General features: G+C 30.1%; 5 protein-coding genes across 5 annotated transcripts; 2 read left to right on the top strand and 3 right to left on the bottom strand.

Moving 5' to 3' along the window:
• Positions 1-317: 317 nt before the first annotated feature.
• Positions 318-584, bottom strand: AAJ76_9900011246 (hypothetical protein; the record flags this gene model as incomplete). Its single annotated transcript, XM_024476697.1, has 1 exon — positions 318-584. The coding sequence occupies one exon, from the start codon at positions 582-584 to the stop codon at positions 318-320; it is 267 nt and encodes an 88-aa protein (XP_024329957.1).
• Positions 585-1,996: 1,412 nt separating this feature from the next.
• Positions 1,997-2,119, top strand: AAJ76_990009833 (hypothetical protein; the record flags this gene model as incomplete). Its single annotated transcript, XM_024476701.1, has 1 exon — positions 1,997-2,119. One exon carries the CDS (start codon positions 1,997-1,999, stop codon positions 2,117-2,119), a length of 123 nt encoding a protein of 40 aa, XP_024329956.1.
• Positions 2,120-8,160: 6,041 nt separating this feature from the next.
• AAJ76_990003514 (hypothetical protein) lies at positions 8,161-8,316 on the bottom strand (the record flags this gene model as incomplete). The annotated part of the gene is made up of 1 exon (XM_024476699.1): positions 8,161-8,316. The coding sequence occupies one exon, from the start codon at positions 8,314-8,316 to the stop codon at positions 8,161-8,163; it is 156 nt and encodes a 51-aa protein (XP_024329955.1).
• A 1,577-nt stretch (positions 8,317-9,893) lies between these two features.
• On the bottom strand, positions 9,894-10,115 carry AAJ76_990001715 (pol polyprotein; the record flags this gene model as incomplete). The annotated part of the gene is made up of 1 exon (XM_024476698.1): positions 9,894-10,115. One exon carries the CDS (start codon positions 10,113-10,115, stop codon positions 9,894-9,896), a length of 222 nt encoding a protein of 73 aa, XP_024329954.1.
• Positions 10,116-11,174: 1,059 nt separating this feature from the next.
• AAJ76_99000655 (hypothetical protein) lies at positions 11,175-11,324 on the top strand (the record flags this gene model as incomplete). Its single annotated transcript, XM_024476700.1, has 1 exon — positions 11,175-11,324. One exon carries the CDS (start codon positions 11,175-11,177, stop codon positions 11,322-11,324), a length of 150 nt encoding a protein of 49 aa, XP_024329953.1.
• Between the last annotated feature and the right edge of the window lie 505 nt (positions 11,325-11,829).

The raw sequence follows: 11,829 nt of genomic DNA, 5'->3' as shown, positions 1-11,829 counted from the left end.
TGCAGGAAGATCACATTTCCTTAGCTTTTCATTCTCCACTATGATCAGTCGGTCCTGGTTGATAATATTAACTTTCACTATTTAAATTTCTTTCTTCTTCTTGTCAAATACAAGAATATTAGACTTATTATTGTTTAAAGTAATATTTGTAGATATTTTTGTGTCCACTCTTATTTCAGCTTTGTCATTTTCCATGATCTCCGTAACTGAATGTCCACGTGTCTTCTTTGTCTTCTTAAAACCATATTTAATCTATAGTAAAAGGTAAATACATCTAAATACTTCGTTGTATCTTTTGTATAATCAAAACCCAACATTTAATCACACTTGGTAGCTAAATGTTCTACAGTCTTCCTATGAGAATCACAGTTTGAACACTGTCCCTTCTGTCCACAAAATATATTTCTATCCTGTTTGAAACAATAAATTGCTCCAGATCTAGCCTGGTCATTTCCTTTCATCAGCCAGGTAAAAGAGTCCCTAATGCTAACTAGTTCTTTCTCTTTGGCTTTAAACAGCTTTTCATGGTTAATCCTTGTTTCTATTTGCTGTAAAGCGCTGGCTCTTTGGGCTTCTGCTAGCATCCTATGGGTTATATCTTCTACCAAGCTATGCCTGATCCTGAGGGCACATTTATAGTAAATAGATGAGATTTAAACCTTCACCTACTGAAAGTATTGCTGCTCGTTTTAGAGAGCTATTTTTTAACTCATTAAATGACTTATTAATGTTCAAAAACATATTTTTTTCACTTCTATTTTAATACTTATAAGCCCTCTTCCTATTTCAGATCTAGGTAGGTATTTATTTCCCTACAAGCTGGTTGTAGGTGGACTTTATACTTGATCAGTATCTGTCTAATATCAAAATTGAGGCCCTTAAAATCTGTTAGCTCCAATTTGGGACCCTTTATTACTAATATAGCATTCTCATTAATTTCTCGAATTATATTCTTACCATTTAGCTAAGTTCTGCACAGCTTTTCTGCCCTTTTTAAGATTTTGTTTTTCACTTTTTTAAACGTCTCTCTTTTTGCAGTACTAGATGCATCCTCTGTCATTCCAAGGTACTTTTATCCCCGTGGTCTTTAGTACTATCGAATCTTCAATGCATTCAGTACAGTTTGTTACTGACATACTTTTGTTCATTTCTAATCTTACAGCTAAAAAAACTTTTTAGTTTCCTCATTCATCAGTTGAAGAACTATTTAAGTCTCTGTAAAAATCTTTAGGCCTTTAATAATTAGAAGGTGCTTTGTTACAAACTCATTTTGGGAGGTTAGTATTCCTACTTTTAGATATGTTAAGTTCAGTTTCCTGCTCAGTTGATCCATACATAGTACAAACAAAAGGGGAAAAAAGGAATCTCCTTGCAATACCCCCTTTTCAATCTTCTTAGTCAATATTATTTCTGATTCCGATATTGTCTCAACATGCTACTTTCTAACGGTAATCTCTAAGAATTTACTTATCCATAAATGGGAAGTAATTTGCCTATGAAAGTTAGTAGATAGTCATGGTTTACAGAATTATAGGCGCTTTAAAATCTATCCATGTGGTTTTTAGCTTGTTTCATGTTCCTTATTGATGGCTATGCTTATCTTGGCTTGCTCCTTGGCACTCTGTACTTGTTTAACTGTCTCTAGTTGGTTCGCAGATAATAGTTTTCTACTTTTTACAATCAATTGCGTCATTTTCATAGTGCATTTTGTCGTAAGTTTGTAAAAATTATACATTTAGGTAATAGGCCTAAAGTCGCTACCATTTGTGGGGGTACCTTTTGGTATTAGGGGCATGTAGTAGTGGCAAAAAAAGCGCAATTTTAATTTGAATATATAGAACTTTTTTATATTGCATTAAGTTTACATTACATATAAAAATTACATTTTTAGATTTATTTATTATTGTTATTATAAATTTGCGTCATAAAAATGCCTTAAAAAATTTTTTTTAAAAATGTGGACAAAAAAAACGCAATAAATTTTTCAATATATAGTATGTCCCCCCTTTACATCAATAATAGCACTACAACGTTTGGTCATGCTTTGAAACAATCTTATACGTGTTTTTTATTGATTTTATTTTATTATTCAATAGTAAATTGCTCTACCTGTAATTAATTTTTTAGTCTTCTTTTAGCAACGTTAATCTCAACAATTGACTATAAATTCTAAAGATAGTTCAAACCGGGTGATTGTGCAGGCCAAATCATAGTGTTAATATTTCAATCTATTAAATATTCACTCACATACTTGCTTGTATGTTTGGAACCGTTATTCTGTTGAAAAATGTAATTTTTCAGTTTAAGTTTTTTGGCTGAACATGCCAAATTTTTGTCTAAAATTCTTGCATATTCTCTTAAATGTATTATTCTCCCAATTCTATGTATATTTCCGACACCATCTGCTGAAAAGCAGGCCCATACTATGATACTGCCATCTTTATGCTTAACAATTGGGGGAGGGAGATTATTTTTATAATATCTTGTATTTTTTTCTTCGTACACATCCTTTATCATCAAATCAATAAAGATTTATTTTAGATTCATCACACCAAATTTTACTAGTCCATCTTTCATTCCACCGCGAAGCATGTTTTTCAGCCCACTTCAATCTTGCCTTAATTTTTTTTTGGCAATTTGTTTTTTTACAAGAAACCCTACAAAAAAGTCACATTCACATAATTTTTTTTTATAATCCTTGCAGATATTGTTTTTCACGTTCTATTTTCATATCTTCAGTCAATTTTGTGCTACCAATTCTATAATCCTCAGAAATTTTAAATCATCATTTTTAAGAATATTGGACTTGCATGATTCAATCTTTCTCTTACAAATTCATTTTTTTTAGTTTTACTTTAAATCGTGTGATGATTGAAAGATGTACTTCATATTCTTCAGCATTTTACAATTGTTTCATTCCTTTTTTAAATACATTTTAATCCCAATTTTTTCATCCAGAGAAAGCTTTTCTGCCATGGGTTTAAATTTTAAATCTTTTTTATCTTTTAAAAAAGCATAACAAAAAAATTTAAATTAAAAATTGCGATTTTTGAACGGCACTTTTAGTTAATTATAAATTAACATATACATACGAACTTCCCATCATTAGTTTTGACAAAAAAAAACATTTATACATTTGTGTAAACTATCTAGTTTGTAAGTTAATATTGTCTTAATAAAAATATTTCATAGTTTTAAAAAGATTGCGTTTGTTATGGCCATATTGTACCTGCGTTTCTATTTTCTACAGGCAAAATAAAACATTTTTTGAACCTTTTTTAATACCACCAATATGCCATTGTCCATTTCTAATTCTTCCTCGATTATACTTTCTTAAAAAAAGACTTTCGTCAATCTCTACAACTTTTGGCACCCCGTGCTCGTTTAGCCCACAAATCCTAATTGTTTGGTCAGCCATATATTCACAAATACAATCCCTAACCAAATCGGCTATTTCACTTGCTGTTTTCCCACATATTTCAAGTTTCAATGCAATATCTACAAAAGATATTCCAGAAGGTACTTATAGACAGCTTTTAAAATAGTTTGTACACCAATCTTGAATGAATCAAAAAAGTTACATGTTTTAAAGAACACATCTGCATATATAAACTTTTGCAAGCCCAATTATAGACATCTGGTGCGAGTTTGCGGTTTACATATGACATTTGGGAGCGCCTTTGGCACTCGCTGCATGTCACAGTATTAGCAAAAAGCCCCAATTTGCATAGTGTTGCGTTGAATGTATTCGTATCTGTAAACATATTGCCAGTGTAAACTTCGTTGATCGTAATAGCTCAGATATCCTCAATGCTATATACTCTCTCGCTTCAACAGTTTTAGTTTTATATCTTCTAGTAATTTGGGGCTAAAAGTATTTTTTTAAAAGCAGGGTAAAAGTAGCGCCCATCGAAGGTTTATTTTTTAAAAACTTTTGTAAAAACTTTTTATAAATTTTTAATTAATTATAATTTTTTTAATTTACATTATTTTTCTAAAATTCATGCTAATTAAAACTTTTAGAAAAAACAAATTAATATTTATAATGTAGAAAGAATAAAGGTTTTCTAATGGATATGAAACTAAGTAAGCAAGTAACATTTACTGATAAGTTATATTCTAGATTGCATCATTTCGCAAAGATTATTTTGTAAATCATAAAAGTTCATTCCATTTTATTTTAAAAAAGCTGTTAAAATCTTTATCAGTTTAATAAAAAACTTTTTTGAAATATCCTATAAAAGTTTAAATTTCTTTACTTTTTTGCAGACATTTATACCTCAACAAATAATGAACTTATTGGTACTATAGAATCTGTCGTAAGTAATAGGAAAGACTTTTATAGCGCAAAAAGAAAAAACAATTTAATCAAATTTCAAATGGTAACAATATCACAAAGCAATTTTTGGACCAAAAAAGCTTTAAGCTAACAAAGATAGTTGAGAATACTGTAGAATTAGAAGAAAAATTACGGTATAAAAATATATATGGTTCTGTATCTGATAATCTTATTTTTGATACAATAAATTCTCAGCATTTAGCAGCTAAAAATTACAAAACTTTCGAAAAGCCAGTTTGGAAAAAACTTAAATTAGACGACAATAATAAATGTAGTACTTCTGAAAATGCAAGAGATTTGGAAGAAAATTTTTAAAATAGTTCAAGTATATGCGATAGTAGTTCATTTAAATTTTTTGAATCTTTAAAACAATATGATGCAGTATTAAACTCAATAAGACGATAAATAATAAAAATGAAAATCTAAATAATTATACAAAATGTAAAGAAAAAATACTACGTAAAGATAAAGAAGACTTACTAAATAATTTTTATGATGTTTGTGCTAAAAAAATTTAATGAGGTTCTAACTTATAAAGAACACTTAAATCATAATAATCTTGTATTTCAGAATGGAACATTACAATTTAGTAATCAACAATCAAAAATAATGAATTTATTTATAGATTTTTCTAAAGAAAACCTAAAACTATTTAAATCTTTATTTAAAAAAGCTAAAAAGAACCAATTTTAATTTCAAAAGATTTTTTTTGTTGGAAATAAGAACAAAAAACTTATATCTGAGTTATCGATGATTAAAAAATGTTATAATTTGAGAAAAAGATATTTAAACAAAAGTGTTGAATTTCAAGTAAAAAATATAGAAAAAAATTCTTTTTTTACAGAATCTTCATGTGAGTCTGTAAAGAAATTAATAATAGAATACAACATGTTTATTAAAGAAGTGATAAAGCATTTTTTGTTTTTTAATCTAAATATTTATATTATTAAGAAAAATTTTTATCTTATTTACAACTAATGTAAAGATATCACAAAAAGACATACAAATATTTCACGAGCTGTAAAGCTTGCATGTATTATTGTAATTATAAAAATGCTTATTGAAAGATTAGAGGGCTCTCAGAATTTTTTGAAAAAGGAAAGAAATAATTTATAAAGTCTGTTACTCATTTATCTACAGATATTAATCGATTAATTTCCCCTTTAAAAGGAATTATGGAGAGTAATGATAAAGAATATGAACGTAGAGAATATATTTAATAATTTATTAATTGATTAGACTTTTTTATATTTTGTAATAAAAACTATATCTGTACAATCTTATAACCAATCATGAAAAAACTTTATAGTATTTAACACCCCCCCAATAACTGACCGATGGTTGTCACTGGAATTTTTTAAGTCACAATACAAGTATTGGTTTTTTCAAAAATTTAATAAAATTTTTTTTTATAAAAGTAATTAAAGAAAATATTAAATAAATTATATTCTCTATGAAAGCTTTTTTTAAAAACAAGTCTATATACTTTTATTTCTAAAAAGCACGCGCAATTTCAGGTAGAAACGGCAGTACTATTATTAGAATATAAAATAACAGTCTAGAAAGAACAAAAAAATCACAGTGACATATCCTCCTGGGAGGTATTGTTCCACAATAGATTTTTTATAAACTGATTTATTTTTCTTGTCAGGAACGATATCACTCCTTGTTTGATGATATTTATTTATAGCACTATTATCAAACGTCTTGACATTTGAAATTGACGATATTTACTTTAATTAAACAGTATACCACATTTCGCCATTTCATTTGATTTCTCCTATGTGAATCTATTCCTTTTTCCTGATAGTTTAACCCATTGATTTTTTGTTCACACTTCTGCAATAGTATACGATTTTTCGTATTAGACTTGATTTTTTTGCATGCAAGTTTTTTATTTATACGAGCTCGTTCCCCCTCTACTTTCTTTTGTTTTCTGTTGATCGTTTGCTTTTATTTTTTTCCTCAAATTCTAAAATTAAGTTTTTATCTAAATTTAAAGTTCTTTTATTGTTCCTCTCAAAAGGCGAATGTAAAATAAAGCTTCTAAAGTTATAGTTGAATCTTGTATGCATTTTTTATAACTTCTGATAATATAATTTTTTTATAAATTCGAATGATCCCAGACAGAATACCGTTGATTCTTTTTGCAATTTTGTTAGATGCACGTTTATATATTGGTGCATGAATTGAGTTAGCACATCTTTTGATTTTGTAAGAATTTTTCGCTTGTAAATTGTGTACCGTTGCCCGAGGTCAGCGATTTTGGAACTGTAAATTCTGTGATCCATTTTATAATGTTTTTAATAATAATTTCATCTGTAATTTATTGAAAAAAATTTTACTCAATCTTGTAAATACGTCTTTTATTGTTAAGAAATATCCCCTTTTAAGAGCTTTTGATGTTTTGAATTTGTTTAGTCGATTGGTCTAAATATGTCTATACAAACCTTTCAAATAATTCTTTTGCTGTTATTGCTATATGATTTAGGATTTTTGCTTGTTTTTTACATGCTTTACACATAACACAATTGCCTATTATTTCTTTTAATTTTTGAAGCCTTCAAAGCGAATTTGCCTACATTAATTTTCCCTTAAAAAAGAAGGGCAATTAAAATAAAAAATATTTTTAAAGGCGTTTTTACACAAAGTTAGAAAAAGTTAGCAAAAATGCTAAGTAAAGCAACCCTTCAGATTTTTTTATATAAAGCGAAAATATTATTTTTTTTGCATTTTTTCTCATCGACTTACCTTGCCTGCCTAACCTTAAATACCGTAGCGACATTAAAAAATAGAATTTGTTTTTTTAAATTTACTGTGGTACCGTACCACGTTCTTAAACATTAAATTTATTTATTTATTTTTGGCGTGCTTGCCAGGAGTTGTGCCTATGACAATAAAGCATTCAATGATGCTGTGAGAAGACTCGTAAATTCCCAGGTAAAGAGTGTTTTGTTACAATAAGTTTTATTTTTATAGGTGTTGCGGTAATTAGAACTACTTTTACTCACGTCTTTTTATTAATTTTCTTATTTATATTTATGTTTAATTAATAAACATAATTTTTTAAAGAAATGAAATCACCAATATGTGACGTTTTAAACTAATCAAATAAATTATTTGTTCGTTATAAAAATATGGTTTGAGAATTATACCAGATTTTGCCACCCCCCAGACTCTAACGCTTTAGCGACGGACATGTGTCTAAGAATGGACATTTTTTAACCATACCCAGTTCCCTTTTGGTCCTATTTCTTCAATAGTTCTCTTGCTTCCATATTTTCGATCTAACTTACCGGCCTTAAGAATTCGTTTGAAAACTTGCTCATCTATTTAAAGCTTTGGTACCTGTTTAACCTGTTATATTTTATGTAAATAATTTTGACATTTGTTATCAACATCATAGAAATCCTTTTTATTGGCTATAAGGTATGGAGATGCCTTGATGCCTCTATTATAATTAATATTAAGCGTATCTTTTGCCATTTTTACAGCTTCTTTGATATCTTTATGTTTGCTAATTGCCAATATGAATGCAATAGTTTGATTTATACGTTCTGAAACTTCATTTGACCTTGGATGTACATTGGAATTATATATGTGAATAATTCCTGTAATTAGTAAGTAGTCCTTAAACTTCGTAGAAATATATTGTCTACCGTCATCTGATATTAGATGCTTGGGAATTCCTTTTTGTTCGATCCATGTTTTTATTGCGTCAATAAGTTCTTGGGATTTGATTGATTTAAAGAAGAATAATTTTGTTTCTCTCAAGAATATATCTAACGTTGTTAGGATATATCCTGCCTTCTCCTCCGGATCTAAGTTGCCGATATAATATTTAAAGAACCAAAAATGCCAGTTGAAATCCTTTCATATAACTTTGTTGCTTCTATTTTTGCATTGTTTTGAGGCTGACTGTTAATTATTTTGTATTTTTTGCAAACACTACAGTTATTTACAGTTTTTAAAATCATTAGTATAATATTACTAATATACAAGTGTTGTGGTCAACGGGTTGATTTACTAAATAGCGTTTATTTGTTCTCTTTTTCAACCCCTTTTCGTTTTTTCGCATATTTACATAAATATGCGAAACTCCGTTTCAGAGTGAGACTGACAGGCCGATTTTACATTATAAAACGGTCTCAAAAATAATTCATTCTTGTTGAGCTTCATGGGCGCCAACACTTTCCCCTTCATTCAGATTAGATGCTGTACTTTTGGAGTTAAGCTTAACAATGTCTTTACGATTGATTTCATACACAGAACCCGTGTTTACATCCTTAATTCTGCAAGCCACACGTTCTTTGTTACTTCCTACTTCAAACGGCTCCTGATAAAAAGATTCAAATTTTCTGTTTAGCAACCTGTGCTTCTTACCGAGGCTCTGTCTCCTATATCCAAATCTTCTGGATCTATCATGCTTTCATTTCTTGCATCCGTAGCTTTAATACTTTTTTCGTGTGCTATGTTAAACTTTTCTTTCTTTAAGGTCAGAAATTTCGTTTTTTCCTTTAGGTACTCAACTAGGTTAGACAAAAAACTTTCAACTTCCTTCGAAACTTTATTACATTATATTGTACACTCAGATTTCGTCCGTAACACATCATGAGTGGCAACGCATTTAACCTTTCAACCATTCCAATTTTGTATTGAAATAAAACGTACGGTAGCACTTTATCCCAGCTCGATCCGCAGTCCACCATCGCCTTTGATATCTTAGTTACGATCTTCTGGTTTGTCCTTTCCGCCAATTCGTTTGGTTGTGGAAGATGGGGGATGAGTGCTTTATCTTAGTATTCCAAAATGCCGCTACATATCTCACCAATTCATTCAAAAACTCGAGTCCTTGGTCACTCCTAATTTCCTTTACGACACCATGCCTCGAGAATACATCCTCGACTAAAAATCTTGTTATTTCTTTAGCCGACCTACTTTTTAAAGCCTTTCCTTCTGTCCATTTTGTGTAGTAGTCTGTTGCTAAGACAATAAATTTGCATCCTAATGTCGATTTCGGCAGTGGTCCAATACAGTCAATTCCCCCCCCTCTGAGAAATTCTCCGTCAATATTTGTTGGATACTGTCTAAACTTCTAGTTTTTCTTGAAATTTATGCATGTTTCACATATTCTGACGACCTCCTTTACTTTTTCTTTCGTAATGTCGTTTTCCATCCATTGTGTTTTCAAAAAAATGTAAGTATTATTCGCACAACTGTGTCCCGTCAATTGACGCGCCCCTATAATCACCTCATTGGCACTTCCTTTACAAATTGCCTTCAGTTACATTCGCGACACATAGTCTGCAACCACGTTAGATGTACCTTTCATATATTAAATCTTAAAATCCATATCACAAGGGAACATCAACCATCTTGCTAACCTCCCTTGAAAGCTCCTCGTTTTGTACAACCAGATCAATGACTTATGGTCCGTTAGTACAATAAATCTTTTATGCAAGTAACTTTTTAATATTTTCAAAGCGTAAATAAAGGCGAGTGTCTCTTTTTCGAGTGTCGAGTAACTCTTTTTTGCTTCGATGAGATTTCTACTTCAAAATCTAATTGCTGCCTCTTTACCCTTCTGAACTTGCCTTATCACGCCTCCGATGCAATAGTCCGACGCATCAGATTCAACAGTAAAGTGTTCATCTATGTCCGGTAATGCTAGCCACAGCGATCCAATTAACTCTTTCCTTAAGGTTTCCATCTTCTTATCGACTAGAGCTTGATCAAATTTCAACTTCCTGTTAATAATTTGATTTAATTTATACATCTTTCTTCAAACCCCCTTGATAAAGTTTCGAAAATAACCTACACATCCAACAAATGAATGTAATTATTTTATGGCAAAAGGCTTATTGTGTTTTTAAATAGCCCCAACCTTTCTCTGTCTGGGTGTACTTTCCTTCTTTAACTACAAATCCCAAGGTTTGACCTCTGCTTTGCAAAAATGACATTTCTTCTTATTTAATCTTAAACCGTTGACAAGTAGTAGATCTGGAACTACTTAAATGTCTTTATGATTTTATTCATAATTCTTGGAGTATATCGTAATATCATTTAGGTATACAACGATACTTTCTTTATCTGGTTTCGGAATATCATTTACTCAAGTTGTTGGAATGTAGCCGGTGCATTTGTCAATCCGAATGGCATCATCCTGTGCTGAAATTTACCAAATGGTGCCATGACTGCTGCGTATTCTTCAGAATCTTTTGGTGTGGAATTTAGTGATATCTATGTTCAAGGTTTAGCTGGAAGAAAACTGTCACCCCACTTAACGTATTTATACATTCCTTCGCTGCTGATGGTGGTGGTTGACATATCTTCTTAACTGTTTTCTAATTTAGTTCCTAAAATCGATGCACAATCTAAATCCTTTAGTTCTTTTCGGTGTTATGACAACTGGTGAGTTCTATATGCTCAAGCTTTCTTCTATTATCCCTTCCCGTGCTAGTTTGATGCATCCATCTTTTAAAAATTCTCTTTTCTTTCCATTCATAGGAGAGTTTTCTTTTGTTTGCTATTGTCTCCCACTTTCTAGGGGAGATCTGATGTTTGACTTTAAAACTGTTCGTAATGTCACTTCCCAAGTTACCTACTTCTTCAACGTATTTGTCGATGATCTTCTGCGCTTCTCCGCAATTGGTGTTCACTTCGTTTCCGGCTTCTCTTTTGTTACATTCAGTGCGCGTCAAAATCTTAAGACACCTAAAAAAAAATTTTTTTCTGTGCAAAATCAAATAAGATACAATTCTAAAATCATTATTCGTGTTTAAACGTTGTAATTAAAATAAGGTAAAAATACCTTTTATTGAATCTTATTTTATATATGTCTAATCTGGTTTTTGGATTTTTTTGTCTTAAGGGGCCCGTCAAAATCTTAAGACTCCCCCCCCCTAAAAACACGTTTAAGAATTGTAAATATTACATTTTTTTTTATTTTGTTACAATAAACTACTGCGTGATTTTATTTTTCTAATCTAAGCTACTACAAAACGCTTAAAAAAAATAATTAGTCTAACAATTAAACGGGACGTCTCATTTAACTCAAATTGTAAAATATAAACACATGCTTAAAATAATAATATCTATTATTTATTAGTTTTTGATTCAGAAAAGTGATTTTAAACTGCATTAACTTTTTTCAGGGACATGATGGTTTTGATGTTTTTTAAAAAAAAGTAATTCAAAAAATAAAACAAAACTTATTTATTAATTTTATCACCTTTTCCTTATACAACGTCGATCATACTCTTCTGCATTTCGTTGACATATTTTAACAAATTTTCGGGTATAATACTTGATCAGGCTACTAATATTGCAGAATGTAAATCTTGAATATTATTAAATTGTTTCCCGTCTCTATAAATTATTTTCGACATTCTGCCCATTAATTTTCAACAGGATTAAGATCTGGACTTAATGGTGACCAGTTCATACAATCAATGTTATTGTTTTCAACCCATATCTTGGTTGCACGAACT

This window comes from Vairimorpha ceranae, assembly GCF_000988165.1.
Source record: "Vairimorpha ceranae strain PA08 1199 chromosome Unknown NODE_99, whole genome shotgun sequence".
Classification (NCBI taxonomy): domain Eukaryota; kingdom Fungi; phylum Microsporidia; family Nosematidae; genus Vairimorpha; species Vairimorpha ceranae.
This window is presented reverse-complemented; position numbering and strand designations above follow the sequence as displayed.